The sequence below is a fragment of the Notolabrus celidotus genome, chromosome 18, assembly GCF_009762535.1.
Source record: "Notolabrus celidotus isolate fNotCel1 chromosome 18, fNotCel1.pri, whole genome shotgun sequence".
Classification (NCBI taxonomy): Eukaryota; Metazoa; Chordata; class Actinopteri; order Labriformes; family Labridae; genus Notolabrus; species Notolabrus celidotus.
Window position 1 is genome coordinate 23,099,540 of NC_048289.1, and position 16,776 is coordinate 23,116,315.

The following is a 16,776-nucleotide window of genomic DNA, read 5'->3' on the forward strand; positions in this document are numbered from 1 at the left end:
CACAGATCAGAGGAGGGGCCTGGGTAATTTTCTTGTCTTTCTTTTTTGTCTAAGCTGATATCATGATTCAGATCAAGTTCCCGGCTGAGGTCACATAGGTGTTTTTGGATCAATAACCGAGCATGGTAGCTTCGGCATTGATCGCTGACAGTCTGGGGTTGATGTGTTTCCTTGCGGCTGATTGGTTCTCGTGCTATTTGGATCCTGGCAAAGGCAGTGAGGCTTATTGACTGGCTGGATTCCAGAGGCTAAGCTCAGCCTAGCAGCATTTGACAGCCCAGTGAGCAGAACTGATTGGAAAGGCAGCGGAGGAAAGAGACGGAGTCAAGCATCAATAACCCTAATGTATGCTTCCAGGCCAAACTTAAACCACAGCAGACTTGTCAGGACCAGGACCACACCAAACCGAGGCCAGTGCGGGCTTTTTCAGATGAATAAACTAAGTGCCTGCTTCTCTAACCTTATGTAATCCACAAAGACGAGCAGGCGAGGACGGAGGAGAGGCTTAATGAGCTTCTGTTTAAAACACTGCCTGTAGCTCTCTGCTAAGACATCATCGACCACTTAGCGCTTTGATTCGGTTCAGATTCAGTTCTGGTCTGCTTGTAATCCGCCTCTAGAGCTCCTCTCTCTGCTGCTCTCTGCTCTTTTCTTTTATTCTCTGGGTTACTAACATCCACTGCAATGCATCACAATCCAATTTTAATTTAGAGCTGGCACTGAGCACCCAGTGTGGTTAAATCACACACACACACTCTCACACACTTTCATATCCCTCATGCCGAAGCGTCAAGGCGGGCGATGTTTAACAGTACTTCATGAATATGCGGCGCACATTAGCAGCGTGTTAAGTAAAGACCGCAGCACTTTGAAGTCTTTCTCCTCTTCTCCCTCTCTCCTTTTCTCCCTAAATTTCATCCTCAATCCAATCTCCATCTTTCCCCTCCTCTCTTACTGGAATGGCAAATCAATGCACAGGTCCCCACTGAGGGGGATCTTTCTTTCCTTTTTTTTTTTTTTTTTTTTTTTTTATTCCCCATCATTTTTAACAGCCTGAACTTAAGAGTTGCCATGGCAACAGGAGGAGCAGGGATGGAGAGAAGGGAAAAAAGGGGGCTCTCCTTTTCCACAGAGAGGGAGCGAGGCGCGCTGAAAGAGCAGCTTGTTGAGACAGCAGTCGGTTGATGTAGGTGAGAGGGTGAATGTAAGTGGGCTGTTGACATGCTGCTTATGGAGAGGTGTGAAATAAAGGAGATTTAAATGAATCATCCAGCTTAGAGTGGGATATTTCATTTTAAATAAGTGCTGTTATTCCTGTCCTCGGCCCCATGCTGCACATTTTCCAACACTTATGAGCTCCAGCCAGTGTCAGATGGGAGATGGAGAGGATCGCAGAGAAACCGGAGGAGGGGAGGGCCGAGAGAGCAGGAGATGATAACTGTCGTTCCCCTCGTGGATTCAAACAGGATTCAGTGTTTCTCTCCTCCCCTCCGCCTTTCTTCTTCTTCTTCTCCTCGGTACTCCAGTTTTGGCCGCCTGCCATTGCTGGGGGCCGTAACATGCGAAAGAGTTAGGAGAACAGGTGGGCGATGGATCACTGCTGTGTGCTCACATGTAGAAAACAAACAGTAAGGGAGTGGAGCTGTTCCAGATAATGACTTTATGTCTCATATGTATGTTAATTTTTTTTTTTTTTTCTGCTTCTTCTCTTTGCAGTCAGCAGATGACCTCCTTGTGGCGTCAGCTGAGTGCCCCAGTGATGATGAAGACATTGACCCCTGTGACCCCAGCTCAGGTAAGACTAAAGGACTTTTTTTTTTCTATGTGTCCCCAGCACTCAGTCTTTCCTCCCCTTCTGTTGCTTGCTACAATGAATTTTTCATTTCCACTTAGATTTCTGCCTCCAGGCTTACCTAACACTCTCCATCATTCCCAAGTGTTCATCTCCATCTCTTGCATCTCCTGCTCTCCCCTCCTCACATCCCTTACCTTCCACCCTTTATCCCACTTCTTTTCTAAATGTCTCTTTTCCTCCTCTTCTCTCATCCCCTTCCTCCAAAGACTTTACATGCAAATTCTTTCCCCAACAATCATTCGATACAGTGTCATAAACCACCGCCCTGCAGCCCTCTCTGTCTGCTTGTGTCATAAAGTGTCAAGTGTGTGTAATAAAAATTGATATAATGTGCACCTGTGCTCCAGCCCTCCTGTCAACATGGTGTAATGTAATCTGTTTACACATTATGTGATAACATGAGAGCAGCTTTGGCTCTGAGCTGCAGCCTCTCATTGCCAGTGAGTAGAATTATGCAAAATGCACGTCAAATAATTCATTATGATGATGCATTGTGCTTTCTTGCTGCAGCTCTCCACTCATCACCCCGACATGTAATCCTAATTAAAAATGTATGCAGTGCACTGTAATATGACTTCACGTTCCTCTCCTACAGCCCGCCCTCCCCTGCCAGAGGTGAAGGTGTTCCCAGGTCCGTCCGAGGTGGTGCGGGAGAGCAGCAGCACCACGGGCATGGTGGTGGGCATCGTGGCAGCCGCCGCCCTCTGCATCCTCATCCTCCTCTACGCCATGTACAAGTACCGCAACCGAGACGAGGGCTCCTACCACGTGGACGAGAGTCGCAACTACATCAGCAACTCGGCAACGCAGCCCAACGGCAGCACCAAGGACAAGCCGCTGGGCATCGCCAAGATCTCCAAGAACAAGAAGAACAAAGACAAGGAGTACTACGTCTGAGGCACGAGACACACAGACATATACGCCTTTATATATAACGGTATATGTACATAAATAGATATATTCTCAAAAGAAATACAAACACACACTGACATAGACATGCTGATGTTAATGTTTACTCTTCAATAATCACACCCGCACACATGCTGCCAAGCACAAACATACACACATTCAAGCACACACACACACACACACACACACACACACACACACTTACATAAAGCACATACAGACTGGCCCAAGGGCATGGACCCTTACTGTACAGTATTTACCAATGAAGAGCCTCTGAGAGAAGCTCGTTTTATGAACAACCACCATTCCAGATGATTTAAAAAAAGAACCAGATCAACACCCAGTGAAGAAATATTTTGGGGCCAGCCAGATTCAAAGTCCAGTCACTCCCCTGCCACAGTACGACCTCTCCTGTTGGATTCAGAGAGGTCCGGGAAGCCTTTAAGTGAAGCACACGGCAGACTGAACAAAGATGATGTAAAAGCACCAAGAAAAAGCACTAAGTGTCTCTTCCAAGCTTCTCTGTCGGCCTTCCTCCCTGTTAGCAGACGGAGCACCGAGGACGCCCAAGAAACAAGCACACCAACAGTCCAAATCAAACCCCAGCAGCACCAGGACAGGAAATCAGGGTGTCGCCACACATAGAGACGATGAATTACGAGTGACAAGGCAGAGGCAGGGTGGGTGCCGTTAATGTAACGGATGGGCTGTGGTTGTTTTTACGCTGCAGAGCACCTGTTTTACGACATCCTATAAATCAAAACGGCAGAATCAGTGGAAGAACTGAGAGATATTTTCCTGGACAGGATACTTGAGACTTCAGATGCTACCTACAGACACCGGTTGAGCGGTGCCACACACATTAACAGCACACACACTGAAATATCTACACATGCAGACATACACATACCTGCAATGCTAAAGACCCACCATATCTTCAAAAGACTGGAGACTATACAAGAAGACAATGGTGAAAATGACAAAGACCATTATGATAACTGTTATGGCAATGATAATGATGAATATGAAGAACATTTTGGGCCGTAAAGACTCTTTTGGGAAGGGGAGGGGGGGGTCTTATTGCACGTGAATTATCTTACTCCGTGTGATTTATACCGCGTTAAAAACTCCAGAGGTTAAAACCGTGATGCACCGCCATCTTAAATTCTACCACCTTGGCTTGAGGTATTCCTAAATAACACACTTCAAACGGTTTTCAGTGTGTGGGATCCAACAATGATTTAATCTCAGTTCAAATCCTCATTGACAAAGTGTGACCATCTCGAGTGTGCTGCATGCCAGAGTCCAAGCTGTGCTGTGAAGTGGCGGCGTGTCCCACACAATCAAGAGGTGGTAGGTTTGTTTGTGGGAAGAGTAGAAAAAGGAGTAGAAGAAGAAGAAGAAGAAGAAGGGGTAGTTGCGCCCACCACAGGCCACGACCTGTTTTCTAGCCTGATGTCTAATAGGCCACGCCCACTATACCTGCTCTAACCAACCACCTTTTATAGCAAAAACCAGCCGAGGAAAAGAAAAACAGATCAAAGTAAATGTTACCATGTGTTGCTGATAGGTAGAAAATTCCAAATCATGATGCCATTGGCTAAATGAGTTGCTTTGATTTCATTGGCTCTCCCTGTTCTCTGTTTCTCTTTGCGTCCTTTTGTCTTTACGCTATTAGTTGGCTGGTTTATCAGTACTCATGGCGTAACCGAGGCAGATGGGTTTCTGATGGGATACATTATGGACTTCGTCTGAGCCCTGTGCTTCTCCGGAATTGTAGCTCCGTGATATATCGATACAAACAGTGCCATGACACGAACAAGCCCCTTCAGTTCTTCCAACCAGTCAGATGCATGCAAATCGACCAGGGCAAAAAAGGACACGAAGAGGACTTTGTGTAAGATTTCAAAGTATAATGTCAAAATTAACTTAACATATCCCCTTATTCTCTCCATCTTTAACTGGCCTTTTGACCTCCTTTTCCTTCCTTCTCTTGTTTTCCTCTTGTTCGGTATGTTTCCCTCTCTGCCCCCTCCCCCCGGTTCCTCCGTGTCCGTTGCTTTCTTTTCCCTCTCTCTGTTGTGTTGCCATCTGAAACAAAAGGAGGTGTCTCAACCAATGGGACTCTACATCTAGGTGTTCATTAACCATGTTTATTTTCTATATGTACAATTTTTCTACAGTATTTACTTTTATTTTTATTGTTACGGTTCTTTGATGAACATAAAGTGGAAATTTATTATGAAAAATAGTTTTGAAGATTAACGAGTAAATAAAATATTACCCAAGTGACCCCGGAGTGCGTTTGTGTGAATCGGTTTTTGCTCCCATCTGCACATGACATAAATACTGTAACCGTCTCACATGTCACATACATAATAAAACCTTATCATGTTGGATAACCAGTGGACTAGAATAGAATAGAATAGAATAGAATAGAATGTACTTCATTAATCCACGAAGGGGGAAATTCAGGTGTCTGGCAGATAAAATTATAAAAATCACATAAGACAAGTAATCCATGTGTCTGTCAGCTCATCTCCCATTGGCTAGAGAGTTATGAAGCCTGATGGCTGCAGGGATTTATGATTTTCTGTATCTCTCAGTCCTGCAGCGCAGAGAGATGAGCCGTCCACTGCTGCTGTTTCTCTGGTCCACAAAGAAGTTGTGAAGTGGATGATGATCTGTGTAATTTAGAATGGCCTCTTGCTTCTTCTGTGTGCATCTCTCCACCACAGCCCCCCAGTGAGGCCAACCAGGTTCCAACCACAGTGCCAGCTCTTTAATCTAGTTTGTCCATTCTCCTCACATCCTTGTGTTTTATACTGCTTCCCCAGCAGACTGCAGCATAGAATAACACACTTTCCACCACAGACTGATAAAACATCTGCAGCATCTTTCTGCAGATGTCTAAGGATCTGAGCCTCCTTAAGAAAAAGAGGCAGCTCTGTCCCTTCCTGTAGAGTGCATCTGTGTTAAGGGACCAGTCCAACTTGTTGTCCAGGTGTACACCTAGATATTTGTAGGTTGGCACCACCTATTAACTTAGCTTAGCATAATGACTAAAAGTGACCTGTCGAAAGATTTAACACCACCTCCAAAAGTTCTATTTTATTATCTTCTGTCTAAAAAGACAAAACTTAAAAAAAAGACAACTTGCTGATTTATGTAGGGTTATGTAGGACACTATTTCCTGAGTTGGACCAGAACCCTCTCAGAGTCCGCACTAGTTGAAACTGCAAGATGTAATCCAGAATATAACCCATGTAAAATAAATGAAGGTAGTTTTATCCATGTTTTATTGAACATAATGGAAATAATTTAACATGTTAATTTCTTCCTTCCTGTTTTCTCTGATGTCTCGCTGGGTGGGAAGCTAAAATGCTGTTTAATGTTGTGCTTCTATTGAGTGTTCTATGTCGTAAGCAAGCGGCAACCTCAGGTCTAAAAATATGAGACCTGAAGTATTTACATTGATACGTTTTAAAATACAAATAGTTCCAAGGGCAAAGGGTTAGGATTAGGTTTAGGATTAGGGTTAGGGTTAGGATTAGGATTAGGGTTAGGGTTTAGGGTTAGGTTTAGGATTAAGGTTAGGGTTAGGGTTAGAACCAGAACTAAACTAAAGCAAACAAAACCAGAACCAAACTCATGCAAACAGAACCAGAACCAAACTCAAGCAAATGGGACCAGAACCAAACTCAAGCAAAACGAACTAGAACCGAACCAGAGCCGAGCCAGAGCCGAACTAGAACCGGACAAGCACCGGACCATAACCGGACCAGAACCGGACCAGAACCAAACTCAAGCAAACAGAACCAGAACCAGAACCGAACTCAAGCAAACAGAACCAGAACCAGAACCAGAACCGAACTCAAGCAAACAGAACCAGAACCAGAACTGAACTAAAGCAAACAGAACCAGAACCAGAACCAAACTCAAGCAAACAGAACCAGAACCAAGTCAAGCAAACAGAACCAGAACCAAACTCAAACAAACAGAACCAGAACCAAACTCAAGCAAACACAAACAGAACCAAAATAACCAGAACCAAACAGGAGCAAACATTATTAATGTCCTCAGTGCAGGTTGGCATTGAGAAAAATCAGATGCCTCAGTTTGGATGGGCTGATCCGATTTCTCCTCTCAGTGAGTATTTGCCCTGTCTTTGAGAAGAACCCTAACCCTAACCCTCTCAGAGGGAACAGAAGAAGCCATGATACACAGCCTCCCCTCCATCACCTATATCATCACGTGATTGGCCGCATGGCCGCCATGCTGACCAGTCAAAACAAAGTTCTGCTGTGACCCTAAACATAACCCTAACCCTAACCCTAATAATAACCCAAACCCTAACCCTAATCATAACCCTAACCCTAACCCTAATCTTAACCATAAACCTAACCCTAATCCTAACCGTAACCCTAATCAGAACCCTAACCCTAATCCTAACCCTAATCAGAACCCTAACCCTAATCAGAACCCTAACCCTAGTCAGAACCCTAACCCTAATCATAACTTCAGTTAGGGTTATGATTAGGGTTAGGGTTAGGGTTAGGATTAGGGTTAGGGTTAGGGTTAGGGTTAGGGTTAGGATTAGGGTTAGGGTTAGGGTTATGATTATGGTTAGGGTTAGCATTAGGGTTAGGGTTAGGGTTAGGGTTAGGATTAGGGTTAGGGTTAGGATTAGGGTTAGGGTTAGGGTTATGATTAGGGTTAGGGTTAGGGTTAGGGTTACGATTAGGGTTATGATTAGGGTTAGGGTTATGATTAGGGTTAGGTTTAGGGTTTGGGATTAGGGTTAGGGTTAGAGTGAGGGTTAGGATTAGGGTTAGGGTTTGGGGTTAGGATTAGGGTTAGGATTAGGGTTAGGGTTAGGATTAGGGTTACGATTAGGGTTAGGGTTAGGGTTTGGGGTTAGGATTAGGGTTAGGATTAGGGTTAGGGTTAGGGTTAGGGTTACGATTAGGGTTAGGGTTATGATTAGGGTTAGGATTAGGGTTAGGGTTAGGGTTAGGGTTGGGGATAGGATGAGGTTTAGGGTTACGGTTAAGGTTAGGGTTAGGATTAGGGTTAGGGTTAGGATTAGGGTTAGGGTTAGGGATAGGATTAGGGTTACGATTAGGGTTAGGGTTAGGGTTAGGGTTACGATTAGGGTTAGGGTTATGATTAGGGTTAGGATTAGGGTTAGGGTTAGGGTTAGGGTTGGGGATAGGATGAGGTTTAGGGTTACGGTTAAGGTTAGGGTTAGGATTAGGGTTAGGGTTAGGATTAGGGTTAGGGTTACGGTTAGGGATAGGGTTAGGGTTGAATTAGGGTTACGGTCACGGTTAGGTTAGGGTTAGGATTAGGGTTAGGGTGAGGGTTAGGATTAGGGTTAGGGTTAGGATTAGGGTCAGGATTAGGGTTAGGGTTAGGGCTTGGGGTTAGGATTAGGGTTAGGATTAGGGTTAGGGTTAGGATTAGGGTTAGGGTTAGGGTTTTGGGTTAGGATTATGGTTAGGATTAGGGTGAGGGTTAGGGTTAGGGTTAGGATTAGGGTTAGGGTAATGATAAGGGTTAGGATTAGGGTTAGGGTTAGGGTTACGATTAGGGTTAGGGTTAGGATGAGGGTTAGGGTTACGGTTAAGGTTAGGGTTAGGATTAGGGTTAGGGTTAGGGTTAGGATTAGGGTTAGGGTTAGGGTTAGGGTTAGGATTAGGGTTAGGGTTAGGGTTAGGGTTAGGATTAGGGTTACGGTTACGGTTAGGTTAGGGTTAGGATTAGGGTTAGGGTTAGGGTTAGGATTAGGGTTAGGGTTACGGTTAAGGTTAGGGTTAGGATTAGGGTTAGGGTTAGGATTAGGATTAGGGTTAGGGTTAGGGTTAGGGTTAGGGTTAGGATTAGGGTTAGGGTTAGGGTTAGGGTTAGGGTTAGGATTAGGGTTAGGATTAGGGTTAGGGTTAGGGTTACGGTTAGGGTTAGGATTAGGGTTACGGTTACGGTTAGGTTAGGGTTAGGATTAGGGTTAGGGTTAGGATTAGGGTTAGGGTTAGGGTTAGGGTTAGGGCTACGATTAGGGTTAGGGTTAGGGTTAGGATTAGGGTTAGGGTTAGGATTAGGGTTAGGGTTAGGGTTAGGGTTAGGGTAAGGGTTACGATTAGGGTTAGGATTAGGGTTAGGATTAGGGGTTAGGGTTAGGGTTAGGGTTAGGGTTAGGGTTAGGATTAGGGTTAGGGTTAGGGCTACGATTAGGGTTAGGGTTAGGGCTACGATTAGGGTTAGGGTTAGGGTTAGGGGTTAGGGTTAGGGGTTAGGGTTAGGGTTAGGATTAGGGTTAGGGTTACAGTTAGGGTTAGGATTAGGGTTAGGGTTAGGTTTAGGGTTAGGGTTAGGGCTACGATTAGGGTTTGGGTAAGGATTAGGGTTAGGGTTAGGGTTAGGGCTACGATTAGGCCCAGGGTTAGGGGTTAGGGTTAGGGTTAGGATTAGGATTAGGGTTAGGGTTAGGGTTAGGGTTAGGATTAGGATTAGGATTAGGATTAGGATTAGGATTAGGGTTAGGGTTTGGGGTTAGGGTTAGAACCAGAACTAAACTTAAGCAAACAGAACCAGAACCAAACTCAAGCAAACAGAACCAGAGCCAAACTCAACCAAACGGAACCAGAACCGAACATGAACCGAAAATTAACTGAACCAGAACCAGACCAGAACCAGACCAGAACCAGACCAGAACCAGACCAGAACCAGACCAGAACCGAACTTAAGCAAACAGAACCAGAACAGAGCCAGAACAGAACCAGAACAGAACCAGAACAGAACCAGAACAGAACATGAACCGAACATGAACTGAATCAGAACCGAACAAGAACCGGACCAGAACCAGACCAGAACCGGACGAGAACCGGACCAGAACCGAACTCAAGCAAACAGAACCAGAACATGAACTGAACCAGAACCGAACCAGAACCGCACCAGAACCGGACCGGACCAGAACCAAACTCAATCGAACCAGAACCGAACCAGAACCGAACCAGAACCGAACCAGAACCGAACCAGAACCGAACCAGAACCGAACTCAAGCAAACAGAACCAGAACCAAACTCAAACAGAACCAGAACCAAACTCAAACAGAACCAGAACTGACTTGAGCAAACATAACCAGAACCAACTCATGTAAACAGAAACAGAACCAATCTTGAGCAAACATTATTAATGTCCTCAGGTTGGCATTGAGAAACATCAGATGCCTCAGCTTGGATGGGCTGATCCGATTTCTCCTCTCAGTGAGAATTTGCCCTGCCTTTGAGAAGAACCCTAACCCTCTCAGAGGGAACAGAAGAAGACACGATACACAGCCTCCCCTCCATCACCTATATCATCACATGTGATTGGCCGCATGGCCGCCATGCTGACCAGTCAAAACAAAGTTCTGCTGTGACCCTAATCATAACCCTAACCCTTGTCATAACCCTATCCCTAACCCTAATCATAAACCTAACCCTAACCCTAAAGCTAGCCTTAATCCTAACCTTAACCCTAACCCTAGTCAGAACCCTAACCCTAATCTTAACCCTAATTATAACCCTAACCCTAACCCTAACCCTAACCCTAATCCTAACCCTAGTCATAACCCTAACCCTAATCAGAACCCTAACCCTAGTCATAACCCTAACCCTAATCAGAACCCTAATCAGAACCCTAACCCTAGTCAGAACCCTAACCCTAATCTTAACCCTAATCAGAACCCTAACCCTAGTCATAATCCTAACCCTAATCAGAAACCTAACCCTTATCCTAACCCTAACCCTAATCAGAACCCTAACCCTAATCAGAACCCTAACCCTAGTCAGAACCCTAACCCTAATCTTAACCCTATTTATAACCCTAACCCTAATCCTAACCCTAACCCTAATCAGAAACCTAACCCTATTCATAACCCTAACCCTAATCAGAACCTTAACCCTAATCATAACCCTAATCTGAACCCTAACCCTAATCAGAAACCTAACCCTTATCCTAACCATAACCCTAATCAGAACCCTAACCCTAATCCTACTAACCCTAGGATTAAGATTAGGATTATGATTAGGGTTAGGGTTAAGATTAGGGTTAGGGTTAGGGTTAAGATTAGGGTTAGGGTTAGTGTTATGACTAGGGTTAGGTTTTGAGAGAGAGAGAGAGAGAGAGAGAGAGAGAGAGAGAGAGAGAGAGAGAGAGAGAGAGAGAGAGAGAGAGAGAGAGAGAGAGAGAGAGAGAGAGAGAGTGTGTTTCACATTTCAACCTGAAGACAACTTAAACTGTGCCAGAGGAGTAACAAACACCTCACACCTGCTTCAGTCATCCTCTGCTACACCTTCACATTTATTCACCAGCAGTGAGTCACTACTCAGAAAATATCCTTTAAAACATAAATAAATCCAGATTCAAAAAAATCACCAGGATGAAGAAAATAAATAATGAAACTTCAACAGTTCACCATAAGAGAGCTAAGAAGGCGCTCTTCATCTGCATATAGATCCTACTCTGGTGTGAGTGTTTTTTAATTACAACACCGACCGTGGACAGGAACAGACATCGGCTGTTCCAGTCCTGTCAAAAAGTAGCTCAGTAGGGGGCCCCTGCTGAATGTGGGCCCTGGGGTGACTGCACCCTCTGCCCCTGCGGTCGCTCCGCTTATGATATGATCATATGACCTCATATGATGTATAAGTATAGTGAAATAATCTTTGATTGCAGCCCCAGAGCAGTGGCCAGCTGTTTATCCTTCTTTCCAGTGTTGCTATGCTAAGCTATGCTAAGCAGCTTTGGGCTTTGCATAGCTTACCTGTACATTTAACAGACATACATGAAAGAGGTTTTGATCTTCTCTTCTGTCTGCAAGAAAGCTTATGTGTCCTTCTGCTTTTTAACAAACTATCAACAAACAGCAGATTCTTCCACATGACTTCTCTTTTACCTTCTTCTGCTTCAAAGTAAGAAACGCTGCACCTTTTCTTCTTTTAAAGTCCCACTGTGTCTAACTGGGACATATACACACATAAATACCCCCTCATGCAAACTGAGAAGTGCTTTGAAGTATGACTCAGTGCAGTGAGGGAAATATAAGTCTCTGCAGAGTTAGTGTTTGCCGGATGAAAGATCTTTGAGACCGCAGAGTCAGGTTTGCGTCCTCAGGTGAGAGGAGCTACAAGGACCTGCTATTTCAACAAACACCTCCCAAGTCTCACTGTCGAGTTCTCTCACTGCCTTTCGTTCCTCTCCCTCTTTCCTTTTTGTCTTTTGCTGAACAGTCTGTGCTCAACAAAAGGCTTGTGTTAGGCTGTAGCCATCTGCCACTGTGCTGTCCTTGACCACAGCCAGCTCGCACCGAGATAAACACACAGCCGAGTTGTATTTATAGAGTAAACAAAAAGCAACTCAAGTGCTCAGTTGTGGCCAATCCATTGGGTTGTTGCAAAGACAGACTGTCAAATTTTACATTTGCATAGAAAAAATCCACACCATGGGTCCCATGAGGCTGTGATGTCCATAAGGCACCATGGCACAAAACTACAATGGGTTAAAACTGAAGAGAAAATGTAACTACCCTTATAATCCTTGTGCTCAAATTAATGTAGATAATATTCCTTTTTAGCTAGGATCAAAAGAGAAGATTTTATTTCAGCATAAGCAAAGACAAATTGAGATGAGATTTTTATTCTAGCAAAACTCCAAATGTTCTGCACTCTGGTGAGTTTCTCTTCACTAAGACGCTACTTTTCTGATGGGATGTCCACACGTCTACAGATGTTTTTAAAAAAGTATTTTATTTCTCCATTTTGGAAAAAATCCTGTGCATGTTTTTGAATATGTTTCTGTATGCATGACAAAGCAAAAACAGTTGAAGACACCTACATAAGCATGCCAGGTCAGTTGATGGTGATTACATGGTATCAGTCCATCACATCAAACACCATAGAGGAACATTGTTTGCATCCGTATTGAGCATCTTCTTGAGCAAGCAGCAATTTTTTTCCCCACTTTGTTTTTATTGATTTTTAGCATAGATAAGACAACAAAAAAACAAGACAAACATTAAGGACATAATGGAAACAAATAAGAAAATAAGAATAAAAGAAAGATGAAAGATGCTATAATGCTGACAGAAGTTGAGGTGGGGAAATTTACAGCACAAATATAAGAGTCATACATTCATACAATACGAGAAAGAGAAAGAAGAAAAAACAAAGAACAAACAAACAAAACAAAATGTAGGCATCAGGGTGTTACAATGTGAGTTGGTGGCAGCTCTAAAAATATACTGTAAGTGTCATCTGAGTAGCCATTAGGAGGGTTCAAGCGCAATGCAAGGTGGCTTGAGAGAGAGGTATGTTGGATGAGGTTGTCCATTTGTCCAAAAGAGGCTTCCATATTTTCATGAAAGTGTTTTCTCTGTTAGCCAATTTGTATCGCAGTCTTTCCATATGCAAAACATTCCCCAAATCTTTGAGCCATTACTGAAATGAGGGACTTGCTTCTGATTTCCACAATTGTAAAATAAGGCATTTAGCCAACAATGTACATAAGGAAATAGATTGACCTAAATATTTATCTATAGAAGGGCTGCAAGCAGCAATTTTTAGCAGTGTTCTTGAAACTGTGTGACTGTGATTTATTCATTCACCTCCGCGCCGCAGTAGAATGAAGAAGTAAAGCTAGGTATCCTTGTAAACATGCAATTAAACCACACACTACGTCCCATAGAGTATTTCTTAAAAAAACATCTTTACTTTCTGGGAAGAGGAGTGTCAATGTAGGATTGAGTTCTTGCCTTGTAAACACTGGCTCAGTATGCCCCACATAACTTTTGTTCTCTTAAATTAAATCTTAAAATTTTGAATATTTTTACACCAGTTGTTCACATTGACGGAGCCACCCTGGAATCCTAAACCATAATTGGTTATTTGCCTCCTCAGAGGCAGCACTTACACTATGTTGAAATGAACTATTCAGGCTGTGTTTCACTGGGCTGCTAGTATCTTCTCTGCATTTCAATGTGGAACATTTTGTTTTGTTGGTGCTTTAAATAGTAAATCTGGATAGACATCTTCTTTTTGAGTCCGTCAGAAATAAAAGCTCAGCAGGTTGAAATGTCACCACTCTGTTCTGTTACCTTTTAAAGTTAAAGATGATATTCAAGATTAGGATTCTGTTATTTTACAAGTAAGAGTACATGTCATTAGTGGAGTTAACCCTCCTAGGTTTGGGGTAAGGCCCTAAAGTAAGTGCCCCAGTGTGGCCACCCCAGTCAAAAAAGTCTGGCCTGCCAGGCTGGATAAGATTGCTGTAGAAATTGTGACCATAGGTATGTGATAAATCAGTACTTTGTAATTTAAGCAGATGTCATCGGTGACAGGCCTCAAAAATTACTTTATAGAAATATCAAACCTTTGAGCTGACGGTCTTGTTTCCCTTTGTACATCCAATAGAGACATCAGCCTCAGACTGAGACTGTTTTATAACCAGTTTTATAACCACTCCTTATATGACAATTACGCCATGCCACTGACTGAAATTGCAGAGCCCTGGAACCTGACTGCGAAAATTGAGTGCATCCATCCTTAATGATATTAGTTACAGCCGTGTTTTACTCACAGGTCGAAATACCCGCAGTGCAAAGAGTTTATTGACTTTTTCATTTTGTGAAGTTATTGGCTTGTCGAGCTAGGATGGTGTCTCATTCTGTTAAGTCGAAAAATTCTCAACATTTTTTACATTACACCTCCCCTGCACAGGTGTGGAACAATCAGCAGAAGATTCGTATAATCTCTGATAATATAATATTTAATTCATGCCATGCACCAGCACACACATGCACACAAAAGCCAAGGATCTTCCTCAGTCCTTCCTTTTCACTCCTTTGTGCACCTGTAGTCTGTCTTTCTCCCTGTCCTTCTTCTGTTTCTTATTCCTTGCCTTGTGTACAAGCTGAACTTTTCAAGAGTGTGTGTATGTGTGTGTGTGTGTGTGTGTGTGTGTGTGTGTGTGTGTGTGTGTGTGTGTGTGTGTGTGTGTGTGTGTGTGTGTGTGTCTGTGTTCAAGAGTGTGTGTATGTGTGTGTGTGTGTGTCTGTGTGCGTGTGTTGTGTCAGAAACTCAAGGCTGCATTTCTCTCTCTGCTTTGGACTAAATCATAAAGAACCCTGTTCCTCTACATTCAGTCCCCACAGTTCAACACAGAACTTTTTATCAATACAAGAAAGAGGCAGTTGGATGTGTACAGACTCAGAGGAGAAGTTAAGGTGTTCAAAGAAGAAAAATGCAAAAAAATAAAAGGTTGTTACATAAGCATGTGTGTAGAAGTGTGCGCAGTGTGTTCACGTGAATACAGAGAGAGTGTCCTTGCAGGCTAGCAATCCTGCTGACGTGGGGAGTGAAGTAGAAATTTCAACACAAATATGAAGACAGGAGACAGAACAGATTCAAGACTTTTCAACAGGACTACTATGTCTTTGATGCTGAAGATGATCAGCTTAAATACAAGGAATGTAGTCCTAATGTCAATCTAATTTACTCATCTTTTGATCACTAAATAGCTCGTTTCATTTCAGTCCCACCATTTTTATATTTCTTGTCCATTGGCCCAGGTTTTGTTCCTGGCACACCGTTTGGCTAGCAAGCTCAAGCACTTAAAACTGCCAGCTAAACAGATCAAAAAACAGTCTTTTCTTTGATACCTCTCTGAAGTTAACTTTGTTCATAAAGCCTCACCAGCCAGCAAAGTTAATGCTAATAAGCAACATGCTGTCTTACATACAGCTGTAGCAAATACTCTTTTGTAACAGCAGTGAAAACATTTTAACAAACACGCTATTGAACACTTGTTTTGCAAGCTAACACCACTTGGCAGGTCAGGTGTATCTATTCCATTGACTGTATAACTAATGGCCATATTATCCGTGATGTCACCCATCGGTTTCTGAAGCGCTGTTTTGGAGCAAATCGTTGGTGGGAGCCATATTGGAAATGTTGAACTCAACCTAACTGCTGTCAAGTTAGTGTGAGGTAAAGAGGCAGGCTTTGAGCCTCCTCTGCAACAGCTACAGTGTTCCAGCCTGTCTATCAAGTCAGCTGTGCATCTCTTAATGGAAAACTCGTTATCTTAATATCTACGAAACTGGGTTATGAAAAAATACACCGCCCGTACAGTGAGAAATGAGCTATCCAGACTACGCTCGTCTTTTGTACCAGGCTGTAAACATGTTTATTTCTGCTGTAAAGATCGGCTTTTTTTTTATTTGTGTGTATGTGGTTTCAGGTGGTACCGGAGCCAGCCTCAAGTGGACACTCAAGAAACTGCAGGTTCTAATACTTCTGCATTGGCTTCAAGTCTTGCGGCCAGAGGTTTTGGCTTGACCTATTCACATTGTCAAAAGGTTATGTTGCCTTAGGAGGGGTTGAAAACCAACTCTAGCTTTTGTTTAAGAGTATCTTATTTCTTTTTGAATATGTTTTTTAACTTGAAATATGTTTCAATCTTCTTCCAAATTTTTACTATTTATTGACTTTTCAGTCACTAACGAGAAGTGGGGAAAAATGTCTAACTGCCAAAACGTTTTTTTTTTTTCTGTATATAATTCCTGTCTTTCTAATTCAATTTCAAAATGTCCAAGAAGTGTTAGCAAGGATAAATCTAACTTTATTAGTGGCAACTTTTAGCTTGGCTACTTATGACTCATTAACAAGGTAAATGTGCTCTTACATCTTACAGTGTCATAGTGTTGCAGTCAAGACCACATTAACCGAGACCAAGGCAAGACCAAGGCAACACCAAGACATTTAGGGATCAAGACCGAGTCAAGACCAAGACCAAGGCAGGGCAAGACCGAGACAAGACCAAGACCATATATATCAATGAAAAATCATCATGAAAGTTAACAAAATAAAAGACTTCTGTTTATTTTACTTAAGCTTGCTTTGAAAACGATTGACAGCAACAAAGAAGGTTTGGTTTTGTCTTTGTTGCCTTTCTTTTGACTCCTTAAGTTTAGT

General features: G+C 43.0%; 1 protein-coding gene across 7 annotated transcripts in view; it reads left to right on the forward strand.

Moving 5' to 3' along the window:
* nrxn1a (neurexin 1a) overlaps window positions 1-5,057 on the forward strand; it is an 81,933-nt gene extending 76,876 nt beyond the window's left edge. For all 7 annotated transcript variants that reach the window (XM_034708153.1, XM_034708152.1, XM_034708155.1 and 4 more), the window contains 2 exons: window positions 1,717-1,795; window positions 2,451-5,057. In XM_034708153.1, the coding sequence (XP_034564044.1) occupies window positions 1,717-1,795; window positions 2,451-2,752 (381 nt within the window). In that variant the 3' untranslated portion in view covers window positions 2,753-5,057. The remainder of the gene's footprint in view (window positions 1-1,716; window positions 1,796-2,450) is intronic.
* The last annotated feature ends 11,719 nt before the right edge of the window (window positions 5,058-16,776 follow it).